Raw genomic sequence first — 22,119 nt, 5'->3', positions numbered from 1 at the left:
TCAACAATATAAATAACTTTTCAGTATTATTCTACACAAAATAAAACAACACAAGCTCTATTAAATGCAGTCCGCTTTAAGGCTAAATGTATATTTATGGGATTTCATAAGCGATTATTTTTATTTTTTTAATTGCAATGACGTTGATAACACTATCTGCCCAACCCCCACCTGGAGCTGGTGTAAGCCTCTGATTGGTCCAGCGGCCGCGGTGGGCGGAGCCAGGCCGTTGCTATGAACGTCGTGACGTCACCATCAGCTGTTCCGTGCGTGCTATATTGTGATCTGCGGATCAGCTGGCGAAGCAATAACATCACAAACTATATCTGCTGGAAAAACACACTATTTACACGCAGATTTCTTCTAAGAAGAAAGACTTTTCATATTTTTATTTGTGTGTGTGTGTGAAATTACTACCTCGTACAAAAGAAGACCTGAAGCTATGCTTTAAGATTGTTGTTGTTTTTATTGTGATCGTCGTGTTTACATCTTGAATAATTCTGCAGGTAAGATGCTAATCTCCTCGGGTTTGAGCTGAATTTAGTTCGTCTGTAGAAACTATCCGTCCAGAAACTCTTATCCATACATGGATCTGTATGAACAGTGTTTTATTCGGTTATTAATCGGTTTAATTGCCATCATATACGGCTTGATCATTATTTTGAGATCGTATTCATAGAGTAGACCACAGCCTGTCGATGCTTTTCTGATCTTTACCTTCAGAAGTCGCTTAAAATAGCATTCTAAGCATAGAATGTCACTTCACTTCATTTCAATATTGTGTTTCCTAGTCGACGCTTGGAGGCAGTGAATGTGATTTCTGATATTAAAGTGTTGATGAAAGCGGTGTTATTGAAGAGAATGTGTTTATTTGAGAGCTGGTAATACTCTTGATCCGAGCTGTCATTGCTGTGACCCTCAGTCTCTCTCGCTTCGCATTATATGCTTTCATGTGTTCATGTTCACTTTTGCTTGACTGTTTTTCTGATATATGTCCACGGTTGCCTTGGTTTCATCGGTAAACACAGGAATCGGTGTTGTTTTTCAAACAGTATCTGTCAGGCGTACGATAAAGTCATTTTTATTAAACGGGTTTTCGTTCTTGGTGAATGCACTCGGTTTATCTTGGGAGAAAAGGCTATTTTTGTATGTTGTTGGTAAACGGAGTTGTTTTAGCTGGTTTTTATCAATGACCCTGCTTCCTTTCTGTTATTTTAGACTCTGTCCGCGGGTCTGATGATGAGGGCGGGGTCAGTGCGCATGTGACGTCACCCCGACGCAGGGTTGCGCATCTGAAGCCCCGCCCACTGACGCTTAGTTAAAGCCCGCCTGCAGGGGAGCCATTGGGACTTGATTTTTTTTTTTTTAGTTCAGTGAATGGGATTATCATTTAAAATCATTTAAATTGAATTAATGATGTGGATTAACAGAGACCGAGAGATAGATACTGGTCATATTTCATATTCATATTCCAGTCATAGTTAACAAGTAGTCATATTTCAGCCTAAAATTACAAGATAAAAACATTGCATCGTAGCATGTTTAGGATTATTTTCATGAATTGTAACACTATGTAACATATATATATATTTTACAAAATATAAAAAAAAAAGCCAAATACTCATAGTGCCACTAAATCTGTTGTTCTAGAGGTTGTTTTGATGAAATGTTATTTTATGATATGGTTTTCTTGACCAATTCTGTTGTTTCTGTCTTTGTCAAATGTAGATCTTTGCACCAACTGAGACCTTATATTATACTGCGCCTTCTCTGAAGACTCAAAAAAGGCCAATAAACCTGTGATCAACCTGCCATCTGTTACATCACTGAAAAAAAATAGCGACTTTAGTTAATTAAACAGCTATTAAAATAAAACAAACAAACAAAAAAAAAAACTTCTAAGGCAGCTATCCCTCAGAAAACAAAAAACTGTGACCTTTGACCTCCGAGGCAGCCATGTTCCAGCGGTTCACCAGTTTGTTCTTTGGAAGCGAGGAAGAAGTTACTCCAGATATGAAGGGACCAAAGCCCTGTGTGACTGAGGCTGATGAAGAGGGATGGCTCCTGGTCAATCTGCACGGTGAGTGTCCTCTGCCTTTAATGGGACCTACATTTATACAGTTTACAAAATAAAGGCAAGGAACAAGTTATATTTAATTTAGTTTCAAGTGGATGTCAGAGTAAAAAGGCAACATTCTACTGAATGTAATGGATTAATCTCTATGCATTTGGAAAACATTGGCTTGGTTCCAAAACTTAGTGAACTGCCTCACTATTTAAGGCAGCTTGTGAGGCATCAACACAACCCGGTCTGAAATGCTTTTCATAGCCAGCAACTGTTTTAACAGTCATGTATGCATGACATGCAAATAACAATCCTCAGGCAAAGCCCACAGGAATCATCAAATGCTAAAAATAGCATTTTGCTAGGCTAAAGATGTTATACTCTAAGGCCCAAAACATACTCTTTGAATCTAAATTAGTGCTGTCAAACGATTAATCGCATTCAAAATAAAAGTTTGTGTTTACATAATATATGAGTGTGTACTGTGCATATTTATTATGTATATATAAATACACTTGCATGTATACATTTAAGAAAATAGTTATATTTGTATAAATATATTTATTTATATATATATATATATATATATATATATATATATATATATATATTTTCAAAATATATACTGTATGTGTGTGTCCTCTTATTTATATATATATATATATACATACACATAATAAATATGCACAGTACACTCACATATTACATAAACAAAAACTTTTATTTCAGATGCGATTAATCGTTTGACAGCACTAATGTAAATATTAATACTTGTAGATGCACAGCTCAATTTTGTGTCATTCAAATGTTCAAAATGTGCCATACAGCATATAATTAAAAAAATGTAAATGGTGCTAATGGTCTACATTAGCACAAATAGCAACATCAACAATATTAGCATAGTTTTCTGTTCCAGATCAACTACCATCATAAGGTCATTGCACACGGAGTCCGAAATTTGTGCATGTTAAAAAATAAATACGACTTTGTGTCAATCATGTTTACACACTGCCTTTGAAACTTTCGTCCATCATAAAAAAAAATTGGCTCAGATTCGATTTTCTGCGTTTTCGCATCCATAACATGGATTTTGAAAGGAAAGGATGACGAATACGAAAAAACGCATGTAGTCCGAAACCGCATCCTGTCTAGCAGGTATTACATTTGATTTGAAAGCATTAAATATGTTCAATGTAGTATAAATATGAGTAGAATGATTAAAATTCAGAAATACTAGATCTACCATGTTGTCGCCATTCGTAACTCGGCACAGTAAACTGTACATCGAATGTGTGCTCCAGAACCTCAATAGAAGTAACAGGTCATCCAGGTACTTCTCACCTACTATTTGTTTTTTTTTTTACATTACTGTACACTACTCCTTTGGTGTGCTGTTTTCGCAAACTATATAGCAAGGTTGTAGACATATTTGAATGCAGCAAATATCCCTGAGCAAGTTTTTGTTTTTCCAAAAGTAAACAGGAAGCAAAGTAGGAGAGAGAGAGGGATCTGGGATTCAAACTCAGGATACCCACAACACAACGGCCTTTTATGTCAGCACACTGCCTACTTGGCTACTGGCACCAACTTATTCCTAAACAAGTTAGTAAAACTGTCAGCATAACTACCTGAAATAATAATCTGGTTTTAATGAACAGGTAACTATCAACCCCTGGGCTCTAAGGTTTGGTGAAGTGTGTAATTCCTGTGACAATCTCCTTTTTTAGCCATTATTTCCCTCACAACTGACGCCAATGGTTGAGTAAGTGTGGCTATACTGTGTCTCATTGAGCTGTTCAGACTATTACTAGAAATGACACCCTTCCCATTTGAAATGCTGCACAAGTAGGCATCTCACTAGGTTTTGGAACCAAGTTGTTGGGACTTAGTAGTACAAAGTAGTACATGGTGAGTAGATCATGATAATTTAAAAAGGGTTAAAAAAACTAATGGTAGTATTTATGTTTTTTCTGTATCCCTTCTCATTTGTCCATATTTGAATGAATTCCTTTTATTGGTATGTGTGCTCATGGTACTGGCATCCCCCACTCGCATGGCTTCAACCATACCTTTCATATTCTGGAAATACACCCTGTTCTGTCTTCTATCACTTCCTACTTCACTGAAGGTGAGGATGGGCCAGAGGCAGCTTCAGTAGCATGCGCCCGTCCCCGCAGTGAATGTCACGCATCTCAGATATGCGGCCCCTCTCCTCCTACCTGCAGAAACCGCAGGACTAGAGCAGGCAGGATACAGCTGGCACATCCTTCCTCCCCTTCCATCTGCTCTCCTCCTGATCCTGCCTCCTTCTCTCACCTTGAGTCAGTAGAAGTGAATGTGTTGTTAAGTGAGCAGGGATCGTGTTCCTGCAGTATGGATGAGAGCTGGTTTGTCACCCCTCCCCCCTGTTTTACTGCAGAGGGAGCCTCGGCGGAGGCCAGCCCCATGGAGGACCTCCTCATCGAGCACCCCAGCATGTCTGTGTACGTCTCCCCTGGCCCTCTCTCTGCGGTGGAAGAGAGCACCACCAGCCTGGCTGGCAGTGTCAGGTAAATTTCACTTCTGCTGTTTGTGAACTTTTCTGCAATGATGCAATTTCACTTGGTTTGTGTTTGTTGCGCAAAACAAATGTAAACCAGGTGACTGACAAAATGTCTTGTCCAGGGATCTCCAACCCTGCTCCTGGAGAGCTACAGTCCTGCAGACTTCAGTTCCAACCCTGCTGCAACACACCTGTCTGTAATTATCAAGTAGCCCTGAATAACTTGATTAGCTGGTTCAGGTGTGTTTGATTGGGGTTGGAGCTGAAATATTCAGGATGGTAGCTCTCCAGGAGCAGGGTTAGAAACCCCTAGGGTGTATTCCAGAAAGCAGGTTATGTGACATACCCGGGTAAGTTTGAGGATAAGCGAGCGGATAACCTCAGCTTTCGGTTCCAAAATCGGAGGTTACTTTCGAGGTATGCAAGTAACCATAGTAACTTGCTTTCTGAAGATAACCTGCTCCGGAGCAGGTTATGTTCCAGGGTTAGTTCACTTCAGTGCTATCAGTGCACACGTGACATACTGACCAGCCTTCAGTGGGCCTGACAGATAGCCCACAACATTATATAATATTAGATTATATAATATAGCCTCATATATATATATATATATATATATATATATAAGTAATAAATAAGGTAATATATTATTCTAATATGGTTATTTTATTTATTTTATTGGCATATATAACAGTTATTTGTATTTTCACTCCATTCTGTCTATTTGCTTCTCACTCAAACGCTTCCTATTCCTCCTCCTATCTGCACTGTTACAGCAGGATGTCTGAATCAGCAGCGCCTGTAATGACCAGGAGCAGCATGACCACACGGGTGACCCGAGGAGCAGCCGCACAGGCAAACGCCCTGGCTAAAGTCACCCAGGTCTCCAGGGTCCAGAGGGCCAAAGCCCGCACTGAGCGTCGCCACCTGGCACGCAACCGCATGCAGCGCCAAAATCGTGTGCGTGAACAGGTGCAACGGCGCACTACCCACACCCGCAACTCCTTCCTGCACCAACCGTGCCAGCGCAACTTCTGCCACTGATGCATTAAAGTTTACATTGAGGGCATTATAACCCACCCCAAGAAACCCTCACCTCCCAATGAATCCCCTGCCTTCTCAAGTTTTCCTTTTGCTTTTACTGGTTTTATGCTATGATGTTATTCAGTTTCATATTAATCAGGTTTGTCTTTGAGCACAAGCCAGTTTATCCTCTTTTCACTCTTATCTGGAAACCCACTACCAAGCACAATTACTCTAAGACGATTCATATATTTGCTTTCATATAATGCCCATGTACCTCCAATAACACCCAAATCAGTTTCCCTGTCTGGGAGTATAGTTGAAAAGGAGACACGTGTAAACTGTATCTTTACATACATCCTTCTAAATGTATAACATTGACACTTCAGGTACATTGGCACTGTTTGTTGAAACATAATCAGGTTAAATTGTCAAAAGAAGGAGCCAACCACTGAATGCTTCATGGAAATATGATCCTAAGATCATATCACACTGAGAGAACAAAAAGCTACTACAGCAATGTAAAGGTCACTTAAAGACAACAAGGATAAAAAGTCTGTAGATAAAGTGTGAGTACGCAAGAATAGATACAAGTAGTTGAGAGTTTGCAGATTAAGACAAATCTAGCCAGATACGTTTGTAAAGAGGTCATTTCAAAGTAGATGTTGCTGCCTAATTTTCAGCAAAGCGGTGCTAACTTTCAAAAGTAATTAAACTCCCAAACAATTTCATTTAATTGCTTGCTTTTGAATGTCCTCTGTTCCTAAACCTAGCGAGTTGCCTATCGAAACAGCATTTAGGAAACACCATTTATATGTGTGCTTCCACAAAGGCAGTATCCTTCCAAGAAAAGGCAGTTTCACTGAAGAAATCAATTCAAGATGGTGGAGAAAGTGGGCACTGTCAATTCTATACATAGTCTGAATGGGAAAGATACCCCAGTGCATTTATAAATAGATATTTACACCCAATATTTAGGTGTCCTTATTGGAGTGTTGCCTTGTGTTAGCTTAGCAACATGCTAACATCAAATTCTATTGAAATCAACTGTAAGCATCAAAACTCTTGTGTACTTTGTAACTCATTCAGTACTAAAAAGTATAGAAAACAGCTTAGCAACATGTTACCATAAACTTTAAAATAAATTTTGATTGTACATGTTACAATCAAAATTTATTTTAATTCATGTCTCTTGAGGCAGCTTCTTAAGGAATCTAGATTTTGAAACGGAGCCTTCAGGTAAACATCATGGATAGTACTCGTATAACAACAACAACATATTACTAAGAAGATTCATTATTATTTTTCAATGATCTTTTAGGGATACAGCTCTTTAGCATGTGACATGAAGCTAAAGCTGACATGATAGCATCTGATCTAATAGGAAGCGATCGCAGGAGTATCGGGGCAATGTCTTAACAGATCGACTTACAGAGCTGAGGAGAGGTTGCCGTAGATTATGGATATAATTGCTTATAGAATGTGCAGGATTGTGACTCTTTATTTGCTTCATGGAGGATTACTGTTGGGTGAATTTCACAAAAGTTGTCAAGATGGCTGCATAACCTGCAAAATATTGTTACTTTTGATTTTGGGATGCAATTTGTCTGCAGTTTTTGTGAGATTGACCTGACGCTCCACAAAAAAATCATGTACTTGTCCACTGCAAAGCTTTCAGTGTAGCTCAAAAGTCCCCCTGTCCAGCACTTAATGCTTTTGTGTGAAATCGCTGTGGCCACAGAGACAAAGAACGAAAAGTTTTCCCATGACCATTTATCTCTTTCTCAAAACATCCCTTTTTCAGACGATGTCATTATTTGCATTTCATCAAACCTCTTAAATATTGATTATACGATTGTGCTTTACATCCTCATTGTATTCTGATGTCTGTCAGAGGTTGCTGGGTCAGCGTCTCTCTCTCTTTTGACGGACTCGCACTAACGCATACGTCGAATCCTAAAATGTGCTCTTCCTTGACAGTCAGCGAATGCTCTCGGCACATTCACAGGAAATGCGTTCACCACGTTGTGATCTATCTTATGTGTATTCAGTAATGAATAGACTAACAATGGTGCTTAAAGTATATAATTATATGACTGTTTGTACATTTCTTTGAGAAGTTTGCACTGTCTTACGTTTTATGGAGAATCATGGTGTTTAGCAGTATGCTGTTTTCGTTTGCAATGGTGAATGAGATGCCAACATGCATGAGTTGGGGAAAAAAGCTACCTTAAGAGGTAAACAATTATTTGCATTCAAATGTATATAATTGCAAACTATTTACAGTTCAGTGTTGGCATTATTTTCATATGGAAACATCACCTTCCTGTTTTCATGGTATCATTTAACCCTATGTTTCTCCAAAAACTTGAGTACACGTTCTTACTGGGTATTTTATGATAGGAACCAACGTTTGCCATGTTGTCAGTACCACCACTGAGCAGTTTTGCATTAAGAGGATTTGATTTTACATGCAATTTTCTTCTGTCAGTTTAGTGTTAAATCATTTTAAGACTTCTTCTTGTAGTTTTTCCTATCACCTGCCAAAATCTGTAAAACTATTATTGTAGTAGGCTATCTAAAGCTATTAACATAATAATATAACTATAATGTAAATCTAATTATGCTTTTATTTCTTTGTTTTCATTTTAAATGGACTGTTTCTACATCATATTGACTCCACAGAGAGTAAAGTACGAATGTCAGTGGTGCATCTAGGAAAATCCAAAGCCCTGTAGCCTTACAAGGGTCCTTAACATCGTCCACTTGAAGGTCGTCTTCTATTTGCATTGTTTCTACATGTTAGATGAAGTGGACACGGCAAAATCGCGTAATGAACGTACAGTGATCTCTGCCCTCTGAACAGATCCACCGCTGCTGTTCAGCGCAACAGCTGGGCAATGTATACTCTGTGTTATTTTTCTGTGTGTGTGTGTGTGTGTGTTCAATATGATTAATTTAATTTGTGGGAACAGAATGATGTCCATTAGGCTGGTGGAAGCGATTAGTTATTTGTGATTTAAGGGAAGGTCGACTGAAAACATGAAATGAGAAAAGATAACAAAAATAAATATGCTTGTATTTTTTTCCTCATATTGTTATTAGAAGAGATGTTCACCTTAGTAACAAAGTACAAATAGAGTATTAAAAATGATTGGTGTACATGATATCTATGGTGATTGTGCCTTTCTGCATGGTTTTCATGATGTGCCGACTGTTTATCCATATGACATGGGCATCAGAGACCTATGCAAGATACTATGATGGGTTTCCAGCATCCATGCAGAAATGCAGGTACCAGACAATAACAATAAACACTCAGGATGCAACTGCAATCAGGGCTCATTATTTACCTGCGTGCTGCTTCTTGCTTCTGTCTTCATGCACATGACTTGAATAACACCTACAATGAATGTTAGAAGTAAATATGACTGTAAAACATAAAATGGCTTATATATGTAAACATTAAGATGCAGCGCTGTTATTACCTCGCTAGTGAGACATGTCATGTGTAGCCTTTAAGTTGCTACACTAGGCTAACTGATAAAATCGTCAGGGCAGCGCTGACAACGATGCGAAGTGATATGGAACTGTAATGCGGTCAAGAAAGCTGCCTGGAACTACGTTCGCCGTGCGTTTCCCTGAAAATAATTGCACACCTCAGAACGTTCGTCAGCCAATCAGATTCAAGCATTCAACGGCCCCGTAGTATAAAGTGTTGTAAATACTAAAATATATACAGTACAATACACTTTACTATAGTACGGTTCAAAAACACCATAGCATATGCTATAAATGACATAGTATTGTGTTCATGTGGGAAGGAATGCAAAGCCTGACACTTTGCGCTGCTTCATAAAAATAAGGGTTAGCTACACTGTAAACTTAATAATTCCATGTCCATATTCCTGAGAAGCACGGAGTGTGTTTGGCGTACTTTGATAAACACAAGAGCCTGCTCGGCAGGATCAGTGTCTCTTCACTCAGAGCGCGCACGCGCAGTGTTGCATTCATCCAGAGAAATGAAGGCAGATATTCACCTGCAGTAGCCTAATATGTGACAAAACACCCGGACAGCGTATTTAACCTGTAAGTATGATGAAAACGCTGGATTTAAAACATTATTGCTATTGTGTTGATGTAAACAAAAGCAACAGACGGGCATCTGCGTCGCGTTTTAAAACTGGCTGTGAGCTAAAAATACATCTCAACACCCCTGTGTCTTGTTTTGCTCGCGACGCGCCGTCTTGCTATTTTAAAGGTAAAACGCGTCACGCGTGAACGCGCGCACACACCTGCGTTGGTTTGTCAGCTGATCCTTCTTCGGGTTTGTATCCGTGTAAAAACACCGAAAGTGTGACTCAGCTGCTGAATTACAGAAATCAACCGATCTCTGCTTTATTTTAATTGTGGTCTTTATTATAAGTGCTCTTCATCATCCGTGCAGTCGACACGGGTCTGGATATATTGAAGGGGAACTGATCATCCAGGAAGCGTCTGCTCTTCACGCGCATCCTGCTTTATATGGTACGAAGAAGGGGTGGTTATTATATCCACTGCTTCACTTTTACATGACAGATCGTTGTTGTTCTTCTATATCGCCTTATCTTTCCATAAACGAACATCCACCAGGCCTTCATTGCTGTCAGTGAATAGATTTGGAGGCCTTGGTTTCTAATGTTACACTGGGAGTGATAAATTGTGATTTCAGATGAGTTTTGTATTAGATATTGATGTTGAATTGTTGATTCAGTTCAGGGTGCGATGTCAGTAGTCATTATAGTTATGCTAAAAGAGGAAGTTTACAAAATGCAAATGCAAAACCTTTTTTTTTAGGTTGAAATATAATGCATTAGTATAAATATTTTAGGTCTTACAGGTTTTCACAGCTCTTAGTTTGTTTAAAATGGTCCTGTGATGTGACATTTTTGAAAATGCAATGTAGTCTATCAGTAAGTTTGGTCTTAAAAGCTGACTAATAGTTAGAAGAGAATGCGGTGTTAAATGATTTTAGGGAGAGAGTTGCGTCTACCCATGAATACACATATACACATGCAGGCAAATAAAAATAGACCAGGTCAGCACTGGAAATCCTGTACATCCCGGATAAAACTCTCCAATACAATACAGATTGATAATTCCTGATGAAGCTGCTTTGAAACAGTTATAATAAATTATTCAATTATGCAGCAAATTCATGATATTCAGATCAGAATAGTGACATTATTCAGCTCAGGTTTGTTCATTTTCATTCAGTTTACTAACAGTGTCAATATTCATTCATTCATTCATTAGAAAATGAATTTAGCTGTAAATCAGCTCTACAGAAGGCAACACGCCTGATTCAGGTCAGCGGCTCATTAGTCAAGACCTCAAATGTATGAGTGAGAGAAAGGAGACGTTCATAATCTGCTGTGTTGGAACAGGTTTGAGAACCACTGAATACAGATGTTCTTCAGCAGGGGATTTCAGCTTCAACCCCAATCAAACACACATCAAGCAGCTAATTACTCTAATTACAGACGGGTGTGCTGGATCTGAACTCTGCAGTAGCTCTTCGGAAGCAGGGTTGGAGATCCCTGTTCTATCCACCTTTTTCCAGACGAGCCTACTGGGTTTTAAATGATGGGAGGCACTTCCGGTTTGGGGAAGTTCCACTCAAAAAGACTGCAGCAAAGCGTTTCAAATCATAAGATTGCGCTACAATCATTTTGATTGAATATCCTGTCAATTTTCATTCATTTTCTATTTTCAGAAGTCAGGAGAATAACGTTACGTGTATATTAATGTGACGATATCTATAGAATAGCTCTTTTCAGCCCGCTGCATTATTTCCTCCTGATTATGTGTCCTTTGTATTCCTCTGTAAGTAAATGGAAAAAAAAGACAACATATAGGCTACTGTGCATCTGCGGTCTGCTCTCCCGGATTAATTTACAATATAAACCATGAATGCACTAAGAATCTTTCATTTTTTCTCCCTAAATCCTCACGTCTCGTTTTCACACGGATGCGGTAAAATCTAATTATTACGAAATATAGACATATTACTATAATGATATTTAACACATCTATAATATTGCTGCGGATAGAAGTAGGATCTTTAGGTTATTCGTGGTATTCTGAAAGTCATTTGTTAATGCTTTTACACATTTAATGTCACCTCATTGTACCCAGATTTTGAAAATGCTTATTGCGTTCATAGAGCGAACATTTTGCTGATTTACTCCCATCATTTGCGCAAAGCCTCATGGGTCGTAGAAAGAAGGTGGACAGCATGAGACAGGCTTTAGCCCTGTACTACTCTATTTCTTTTCAACAGAGTGCTCCATTTATGGCATATTTTTGTAAGGCCAACTCAAAAGTTCAAATCACCCTGTCCCTGGGTCCCTTGACAAAACCCCAACAGGATTTTTCCATTGGTTTTTGGATTACTGTGAAAAATGAGCTCTGTGTCCAACAAAAGTTGTTGATTCTTAGGCTACGGGTTTTGTTCAAGATAATCAGCATTTATGAATTTTGAAATCTAAATACAAAAACCAGAACCATAAAGTTAGACGTAGGTTGTAAATGAACTACGCCGCAATCACACGACTTCAAAATCACCACCATTAAGCTTCCGGCAACTCTTTCAGTAAAGGTTGGAGCTTGAATAGTTTGCAAGAGCGCGATTATAAAGAAAATGAGTGACTTTGAACATGGGGAGTTGGGAGTTGTTCTGCGAGCGATTCAAATGCTCGCTCTCCACCCAAATATAAAAGCTGTTGTCAGTTAATGAAGACCTAACGGATGAACTTGCAGCTTGATTGGACTCTTGTTGTGTCAGAAAGTTAGAAGACTTCTAGTTTTACAGACATCGCCATCTTTGATTTTACTTTGGTCACGGGTAAGGAATACGGGCTTGACTCCTGTTGCACGTTCACACAGACAGTATTCGAGATGCTAAGCTGCTGTGTGAACTGGACATTTTGAGACTCACACCTGTAAGGAAATGCGGTTGTCATGCGGTTGAATGTGGCCTTATATTACATCTTGTAAAAAGGGGCATGGTTGATGCCCTTTAAGGACAATGGAACTGGAAGTGCTAAAAAGCAACTCATTTACAGATTTTGGCCTACAAACATACCTCTTCCTTCTAGCAATCTGTATGTTATATTGAATAACTGTGATATGAATGTCCAGCATAATGAATGCAGAATTGTGCTGAATTCCAGTTGGTGGTTTCAGGTAAATCATGTACACTCCGGCAGCCGATACGGGAGTGACGGTGGTGGAGAAGGATGCGGCTCTGAGCAGTGCATACTCACCTGTGGACTACATGAGCATCACCAGCTTCCCTAGATTACCAGAAGATGATGTTTCAGCCGACAACACGCTCAAATCACGCAAAGACGATGATAACTTCCTCAGTGAGCAGGACGCAGGTAATACGTTTGATCATAGTAATATCTGACATAGTCTCCACGTAGTGTCCTAAATTCTGTCCTGTCTCTGTGTGTAGACCCTGATCTGTTTCTGAAGTCGGCCCGACTGCAGCGGTTGCCCTCCTCCGCCTCTGACTTGGCCAGTCAGGACATCTCTCCACTGAGAGAGACCAGCAGAGACCCGCTGGCACAGGATTGTGCCTGCACACGTGACGGGCTGACCGTCATCATCACCGCCTGCCTGACCTTCGCCACGGGCGTCACCGTGGCCCTCATAATTCAGATCTACTTTGGAGACCCACAGGTGCTGTGAAGTACTACCACTATTTTGGTTGGTTTTCAGTGAATGATATACCTCAAATTTGCTTTGCTCACTGAAGTTTATGTAATACTAGGGCTGTCAAAATTAACAACCTTAATTGTGTGTTTTTTTTTGTTTGTTTGTTTAAAGGAACACCACTTTTTTTGAAAGAAAAACTCCCCAAGAGTTAAACAGTTGAGTTTTAACGTTTTTGAATCCATTCAGCCGATCTCCGGGTCTGACGGTAGCACTTTTAGCTTAGCTTAGCATAGATCATGGAATCTGATTAGACTGTTAGCAGCTCGCTTAAAAACGACCAAAGAGTTTCAATATTTTTCCTATTTAAAACTAAGACTGACGGAAAATGAAAAGTTTGCAAAAATGGCTAGTGATACTCTGATTCCGGCGTAATAATCGAGGAGCTTTGCTGCCGTACCGTGGGTGCAGCAGACGCAGTGATATTACGCAGTGCCTGAAAGTAGTTCATGATACTAGTTATGATACAGATGGGGATTGCTTTCAGGTGGTCAAAAAGTCATAAATGACCGTAAAGAACTGGGAGAAAATCCACGTCATGTGCATTAGATTTCAAAGAGACAGCACTGCTTTTAAAGTGAAACCTGCTGTAGTCTGTCATTGTTGTAAATCAAAGAACAAAAGAGAAATCACTCACTGCTCTTCGCTGATTAACTTCTGTAGTTTGAATAAAGATGAATCTATATTCAATTCGTAGTTTGTTTTAAGTTTATTGTATTTATAGATTGTTTTAAGTTCACTTAAGTTACATTTTTCAAAATAAATGTTAAAAATAATGTTTTTTTAGTTGTAATCAGTCTGTAATGTTGAATGGCTATAATTAATGTCTAAGATTGAGGGAAAAGATATTTAAATCGGACAAACTTCACTTTTACATGGTGTTTGCATATAAATGTGTCTTAGAAGTGTGTACACAACCAATCTACAATGATAAATATCCATTCACTACTTTTTACTTAATCCCCAAACACCTAAACAGTCTCAATTATCAAGCCGTTTTGATTTTATGAGCAATATGAGATAATATTGCTCAAGCCTCGCCCACGGCCTTGCTAAAAAGTTCAAACTCAAGGATGGATCAGGACCTACTGTTCCTCCAGAAGAAGTACGCCTCACACTTTATTTATTATGATTATTTGCAAATCGCCTTTCTTCTTCCACGGAAGAGAGGGGTGGGGTGAGCAGAGCTCATTAGCATTTAAAGAGACATGCACTGAAACAGCTGGCTGTCAGGTAAAAAGGGTGTTGTTTTACTTGGCCATTGAGGAATTTAACCAAAGTATGTAGCAGACATTTCATGAAGACCCTAAAGAATCATACCAACTTGTGGAAAATAGAGAAATCAGTAGCAGTATTGATATCAATGATACTGGCGTTTATTAATTATAGGATTCGTAGTTAAAAGGTCATAAAATACACAATTTTTATGTTGTTTCTACATAATTGACAGTATAAATATATTGTATTAATATGTAGATAATTGCAATTAATTCCAGAAAAATGTGTTTTTATTTTTTATTTTTTTTATTGATTGACAGCACTAGTTGGTAGCTATATTTCCATCACCCTGTTTTTTATGCACAATTTGAAGTATTGCATCAGAAGCGAGTGATGGAAACACAAAATTTCGACTTATGCAAAAAAGGGAGATGGAAATGCATTTTGCGTTTAATTAATAAATTGCTCTGAGGCACAAGTAGTTTATTATGCATGAAAATTATTGTATTCAGTGGGTTCTTACACTTTTCTTAGTGATATTTAATGCCAGTTTATCAGGAAGTGATGATTTTGTTCTCTTTGACTTGTTGCATGGAAACAGTGCTTATTTGCAAATGTTTTATGTGATATTCCAACTTTGCGCACAAATTTGCAACTTTGGATGGAAACCAAGCTATTGAGTACTACTTATGCGTTTTGGATGGTGGAAGATAAAATGGGTGAAAATAAGGAAAAATTCCAATAGATTTTTTCCCCGAATAGAACAGAACCTTTCCTTATTTTAGTCTCTTCTGTCCTCAGGTGTATAAGCAAGCCGCGGTGGTGACGGATGTGGCCCGCTGCACGTCTCTGGGCTTTGACGTTCTGGGCAAACAGGGGTCCAGCGTTGATGCCGCCATAGCCGCTTCGCTCTGCCTGGGCATCATCCATCCTCACACCTCAGGCATCGGCGGGTACGAGCGCTAGTTCAGTGGTTCACAGCAGTCTTTGTTTACATTTATGTATTTAGCAGATGCTTTTATCCAAAGCCACTTACAAAAAGAGGACACTTTTTTTTAGGCAATTCATTAATGAGCCACAATATTTGCACAATGCCAGTTTTATTAGACAACTAGATTAGCAAGCGAGATAGAGAAGAAATACGGAGTGTGTGTCTGTGTGTTTGCGCGCATTGGTTAAAAGTGTCTTCAGCTATTTCTTGAAACATGATGGTCTCTTAGTACTTCAAGTGGAGGTTGGCAGCTCGTTTCACCAGAGAGGAACAGAGAGGGTGAAGGTTCTGGCCAGTGATTTTATGGGCTCTTTGAGAAGATTGAAGGTGTTGCTCGTTCAGAGACCTTATTGTTTTATAAGGTAACCTTTAAAAGGATGGTTCACTCAAAATTTAAAATTGGTAAATGGAAGCTCTGACATGCTTTACCAATAAGGTTTGTTCTTGTGCATCAAGCAAGTAGCCTACCTTTGATCTTCCACTTACCATATTTTATGTGATAAATGCTTATATGTGAATAAAAGCCTAAATTAAATCTGTTCAACATATTAAGTGATTCTGTCTCCTCGGAAGACTTGGATTAAAAAGCTTGATTCATATAGATTACTTTACAATGTCTTAGATTACTTTTTCTGTCTTGATGACAGAATTCTCAGTTTTGCGTGCAATATCTCTTTAAAGATTACACTGTAATGGAAAAATACAAATATTAAGGATTTGTGAGTTTGAAAACATAATTGTGATTTGAGGTGGAACAGCAATGGAAATAAGCAAAAGTTATGGACATAATGGATATTTATAAGATAGCTTTATCTGCTTGTGAGTATTTGTTTTGTCTACTCCTTTAGGTATATATTTCTATTTAAAAAAGTTCTATTTAAGATGCCCATATTTTTATGCCCATAAATTTAAATTTAGGCTCTGTTAGAATACATGGTTTAAATAAAATAAACACATGATTTTTGATTAATGTGAAGCAGTGTACAATGACTATTTTTGGTGTGATTGCTTAAATATGTTATATTGAACATCCAGCCAGAAATCTCTGTTAAAGGTTTTTTAAGACATCCTTTTCCAGTAAATCACTTATAACTGGAACGGGCATGGAAATTCAACTGGTGAAGGATTTCAGGAATCCTGTCGAAAGTTTTGTAAGGAGGCACATGTGCAGGGCTAGAGAAATTGATTTAGCGGGTGATGAATCAGAAACAGTGAGTGACTGTATCTCACGCTCTTCTCAGTGGTGGCGTGATGCTCGTCCATGACATCCGCAGGAATGAGAGCCGGGTCATTGACTTCCGCGAGACGGCTCCCTCTGGGATTCACGAGGACATGATGCTGCATGTTAATCAAAGGGTAAAGGTTTATTTTCATTTGCTTTCATCTTGTCTTTAAGTGCATCATATGATAATGTTAAAAATCTGAATCGAATGAATAATGCAAGCACTGTGCCTGCTCTGCAGTGACGTGTGTCTGTCTTTCTGTCTGTTAGTCAGGTCTGTTAGTGGCTGTTCCCGGCATGATCAGTGGACTACATCAAGCTCATCAGCTCTATGGAAGGTACAGTTTAAGATAAGCCCATTTGTAATGTAGTGTTGAGAATATTTGGGTTGCACATTATTATAAAGTACGTATACTTGTACCTGCCAAAGAAAGTTCTGGTAATATAAGGTAACTACATGGGGTAGGGGTAGGTTCAGGGCAAGTACCTAGTTTTTACCTACTTATTGTAATTACTATAATAAGAACATGGTATGTACATGAGGAACAGGACTGTAAAATAAAGTACTACCGATATTTGTGTAAAAAAACACATCTGGAAATGAGGCTTCTACTTGTGGTTTTGTTCTAGAGAGGTCAATTTTAAGGGCTTATTGGATCCTACTGTGTGCCCGCTCAAAGTTATGCACAAATAATAGAGAGCCCTTTTCCTTATATTTATCGGTAGGGTTAGGAATTGAAAATCAATTCCAGTTCCAGCATCAAATACTTAAGGTCAGGAATCGGATACTTGTTGTAAATTAAAATTTCAATTCCACCCATCAATTCCTGTGTGTGCATCTTTTATTTTTAGCTGGCGAGAAGTGGCTGTTAAAAATGTATTAGTTTCTGAATCATTCATTCAAGAGATTGACTCAAAATCACTGATTCGTCCACTAATGAAACAAGTCAATCTTGAGTGAGTCATTGAATCATTCCGTTCATAAATTCCATCAGATTTGGTTTAGTTGTCTATTTTTCTTTTCTTCAGAATTGGGAGAGAACTACAACCTCCAATAAAAAAAAAAAAAAAGGTTTATCCAGAATCGTGCAGCTCTATTTTGCACTTAATCGAGTCCAGTTTTTATGTAGCCAGCTGATTTTTATTCATGGTATTCAGCAGCAATTCAATGTTTTGCAAAAGGAGACACAAAATAAATATGTTTGATATCTAAATGTTTGACTTTTTTTTTTTTTTACCACATTGGAATCGAAAATGGGAATCAATAAGAACTGGAATCGATAAGCAGAACTGGAATTGATCAGATTCAAACGATACCCATCTCTATTTATCAGTTCTCTTTTATCATTTTAATTGGGTAGGATAGGATTTTTTCTCTGAAAATACAAGTTAATGTTATTGCATTGGCCTAAAACTTTCCAAATATTGGATTTGGCCTTTTTATCAGCTTGTTTTTTTTTCAGTTAGAACAGTTTTGTTGAACTGATTGATCATAGGCTTCCCTGTTCTGAGCTTATGCTCAGCCTTTTTTTTTTTTTTTTTTTTTTTTTTTTTTTTTTAGATGAATAAACTTGAGTGACTTTTTTCACACTGAGCGGCATGAGCTCAGATCAGATGAGGCCTACAATCAATCAGTTCCAAAACAAATATACAAAACCTGTGCTAATTGAGAAAAAAAAAAGAATTGATACAAAGATTGAATGCAATATAGCACAAAACCAGTCTGAAGTCGCTGGGCTATATTTGTAGCAATAGCCAACAATACACTGTATGGGTCAAAATTATCAAATGTTCTTTTATGCCAAAAATCATTAGTATATTAAGTAAAGAGCATGTTCCCTGAAGATATTTTGTAAATTTCTTACAGTAAATATATAAAAATTAAATTTTTGGTTAGTAATATGCATTGCTAAGAACTTCATTTGATCAACTTTAAAGGGGATTTTCTCAATATTTAGATTTTTTTTGCACCCTCAGATTCCAGATTTTCAAATAGTTGCATCTCAGCCAAATATTGTCTGATCCTAACAAACCATACATCAATGAAAAGCTTATTTATTCAGCTTTCAAATGATGCATACATCTCAATTTTGAAAAATTGACACACAAATTGACTGCTTTGTGGTCTAGGGTCACACATTGCATAATAACGAGATGTTTACAAGCAGTTTAAAAAGCCTGTAATTTTTAACGAGGAACACCAAATTAGATTTTCAAAACAACACAAGGGTTAATGATGGCTGATGGAAAAGCAGCTGTGCATCAGTGTTTTCTCTCTCCTCTAGAATGGCCTGGAAAGACGTTGTCACTATGGCCGCAGATGTGGCGAGGAATGGATTCAATATGACGCATGAGCTGGGTGAGCTTTCATCACGCTTGTCATTTACACGGTTGTACAGTTTTTACGTTACACAGTCTACAGGAAACGTCTGGAAAAATTATTCTGTTTCAGAGGTTTCTACGTTTTGATTATCAATGCATTGTTTCTTTGGAATATCATACACTGATGAACTGTAAGACTGTAAATGTAATATTTGTTTGTTATTTTATGTTGACTTGTAAGCAGTTTGGTATAACTGGCATCATCTTTCGCAGCTGATGCTCTGTCTGAAGTGAAGGAGCAGAATGTGTCGGATGCATTCAGAGATCTGTTCCTGCCGAACAGTCAGGCTCCACTCGCGGGACACTTCACTAAACGCCTGGATTTAGCTGCTGTTTTGGACAGGATTGCAGCCAATGGAGTCTCCGAGTTCTACAGTGGGAACCTGACTCAGGAAATGACTTCAGGCGTATGTCTCCAGTGTTATCTTAGTATTATTAATATACTATCAGAGTATTTATTTATTAAGATTTTCATTGACTATTTTCATTTTAGTTTGAGTAATTTCATGTGCTTTATTTTTTTTTTTACATTTCAAGTTAGTTCATTTTTATTTTAGTACTTCAACTTTTATTAACTTTATTTCAATTAATAAAAACAATAGTTTAGAATAGTTTTTTTTAACATAACTGACCTCAGATCATTAAATCATCTTTCAAACATTGGATTTTTAAACCGTTTGTAGCTATTTTCTTAGTTTGATAACTAACAGTTTAATAACAGATCATATGATTGTATTAATATTGTGTGTTTTTGTGGCCAGGTTCAAGCTAAAGGAGGTGTGTTGAACGAGGACGACTTCAAAAACTACTCCACTGTCATACAGAAGCCACTGCAAAGCCTTTACCAGGGTAAACACACCAGTTTTCAACAATCAGCTCTGAAAGAACCTATAGACCATTTCAGAGCTGATGTCACAGTCACGTCACTTGCAGCTGCGCGCGCATAGTGATGCAGAAAAACACTGGTAACAAGTGGAGGTAAACGGGTCAAATCCATGGAATAAGAGAGAACATTCTTTTGTGCCTTTTGATGTCAAAATCTGTCGTCAAAGACACCATTTGAAGCTACACGCAGACATTTGAACGGACAGACTGTGGATGAAACCGCTATTACTCTACTTTTAAAGCATAAATGATTTAAACAATAGGTCTACATAATATTCACACATGCCGTTCATAGGGGACATATTGCATTAGCCCTAAAGTTACAGCATGAAATATTATTTAAACCTATTACTATTAACATTTATTTTATCTCACAATCCTGACTTTTTTTTTCTCGCAAATGCAAGTTTATATCTCCTAATTTGGACTTTATAATTCAATTAAACTCAAAAATGGCGAGTTTGATGCTATTTTAAAGATCATTATTTTGTGTATTTGGTGTTACAGAATATGCTGACATGCTTTTATGTTCAAAAAACACATCATTTTTCAAATAGTGTACATTATTATAGGTCCTCTATGCCCCGCCTCTCTCAAACACAAAGCCCCTCCTTCCGACAAGCGCAGTCTGCTCTGATTGGCCAACTGGCACAGTGCATTGTGATTGGCCGAACACCACAAGCACGAGTCGGAAATGTAACGCCCCTTTTCATAACCGCGAGCTTCAGCTTTCAAAATAAAAGTAAAGACAGCTAATAATGTCCTTTAGTTTTACCATCAGCTCAAGCCCGAGAGGGGAACAGAGTCACATGAAAACCCTCATTTTCTTCCACCAGATAGGCCCCGCCCACAAAAAACGTCATCCCTGTTTCGGATCTGTAAGACTATCCAACATCACTTTCCTTTCGTTGAATAACAGTGCTTATCGCTGGCTGACGAGCTCTTCTAAAATGCGGAGAACATTTTGAAAATGACATCTAATCAATATAATCTGTGATCTTTTTAAACCTAATTATTTTGTACCGTATCCGTGTAATTCTCTATATCTCTCCCAGGTTTTCTGCAACCATGATGCGCGCGCATCCCAAATGTTTCCAAACCTATAAATGGTCTATAGATGTTTAAAATACTGCAGTTTATGACTTTATTAATTGCTGTAGTTGAGATGTAGTAGTCTATTGACCTTCAAAGTCCAGACAAGAAAACCCTTCTGCTTTACCCTGTATTAATTTCATAATGGTGCATAATTACTGTTGTTATTCGACTTCTCACAACAGGGTAGACAAGAATTGCAGGTGGAAATTTGACAACACTGCAATTCAGCAGAATTTTGTAAAGTACACAATCGTCATGCTTCGGTAACGGTGCTTGTTTGGAAACCGACTGAGTAAAAGTTAAAGTAGTCCATCAAGAAAATACTAATGTATTAAAGTAACTGATATTTTATGTACTTCAGTGCTAAAAGCACAAGGGAATGCTTAAATAATGGCCCAGAGATCCTTCTGTGCAGGTATGTGCTTTTCTATATATGACATTTCCTTCTAAATATAGTCTATTATAAGTCAAAATAAACACTGACTTCTGTACAGTATTTCTGCTTTGTTTCTGTACACTCCTGCTATGCAGATGGAGTGATGACTCATTAAGATAAAGCTCTATTGTTTCCCTTGTAAATCATAAGGGGTGTTGCAGGAAATGAGCATCATAAAGTGGGTAGGTCCGTTTCTGACTTCTGATGATCCGTATTTGAAGCCGTTGTAAAAACGCCCACTGTGACCACACATTATTTATTAATGTTTCAAGCTCCTGTCCTGCCTGGCAACCCTAAACAAACTGCAGTTTTTATTTTATTTTATTTTTAAGTGGTTTAAGAGCATATTTTCTCTGCGGTACAATGGTCTCTAGTGGCGTATTGCTGTAAGGAAACCTCATTAGATAAATGCAGACTAGACTGCTGCTGCTTGGGTTAATGTGACACGTAGGATTTTCCTGTTGCCTGTTTTGGAAAATCTTTTCCTCAAGCCTTTAAT

The 22,119-nt window shown here is 38.1% G+C and overlaps 2 protein-coding genes and 1 long non-coding RNA gene across 7 annotated transcripts in view; 2 read left to right on the top strand and 1 right to left on the bottom strand.

The window, feature by feature from the left end:
• Positions 1–261: 261 nt before the first annotated feature.
• Positions 262–8,974, top strand: tp53inp2b (tumor protein p53 inducible nuclear protein 2b; the record flags this gene model as incomplete). 4 transcript variants are annotated; one of them, XM_079401444.1, is made up of 4 exons in its annotated part: positions 262–506; positions 1,729–2,080; positions 4,485–4,614; positions 5,384–8,963. In XM_079401444.1, 3 exons carry the CDS (start codon positions 1,957–1,959, stop codon positions 5,649–5,651), a joined length of 522 nt encoding a protein of 173 aa, XP_079257570.1. In that variant the 3' UTR covers positions 5,652–8,963. The 4 variants fall into 4 exon arrangements, with proteins under 4 accessions (XP_079257570.1, XP_079257568.1, XP_079257571.1 ...); XM_079401442.1 differs by having other exon boundaries at positions 269–506; positions 4,194–4,614; positions 5,384–8,974; XM_079401445.1 differs by lacking the exon at positions 262–506 and having other exon boundaries at positions 1,955–2,080; positions 5,387–8,957.
• LOC306859976 lies at positions 1,368–10,161 on the bottom strand. Its single transcript, XR_013783350.1, has 3 exons — positions 9,926–10,161; positions 8,984–9,033; positions 1,368–2,107 (listed from the first exon to the last, which is right to left on the bottom strand). It is a non-coding gene; the product is annotated as an uncharacterized lncRNA (long non-coding RNA).
• The window catches only part of ggt7 (gamma-glutamyltransferase 7), a 27,634-nt gene continuing 15,139 nt past the window's right edge, over positions 9,625–22,119 (top strand). The window contains exons 1-9 of one of the 2 annotated variants that reach the window (XM_079401440.1): positions 9,625–9,719; positions 12,858–13,054; positions 13,132–13,358; positions 15,411–15,562; positions 16,842–16,956; positions 17,093–17,160; positions 19,108–19,181; positions 19,418–19,611; positions 19,966–20,053. In XM_079401440.1, the coding sequence (XP_079257566.1) occupies positions 12,865–13,054; positions 13,132–13,358; positions 15,411–15,562; positions 16,842–16,956; positions 17,093–17,160; positions 19,108–19,181; positions 19,418–19,611; positions 19,966–20,053 (1,108 nt within the window). In that variant the 5' untranslated portion in view covers positions 9,625–9,719; positions 12,858–12,864. Of the gene's footprint in view, positions 9,720–9,903; positions 10,158–12,857; positions 13,055–13,131; positions 13,359–15,410; positions 15,563–16,841; positions 16,957–17,092; positions 17,161–19,107; positions 19,182–19,417; positions 19,612–19,965; positions 20,054–22,119 lie in introns of those variants that run through there. The other variant, XM_079401441.1, reaches the window with a different exon arrangement.

The sequence above is a fragment of the Barbus barbus genome (genome assembly GCF_936440315.1).
Source record: "Barbus barbus genome assembly, chromosome: 40".
Taxonomy (NCBI): Eukaryota; Metazoa; Chordata; class Actinopteri; order Cypriniformes; family Cyprinidae; genus Barbus; species Barbus barbus.
This window is presented reverse-complemented; position numbering and strand designations above follow the sequence as displayed.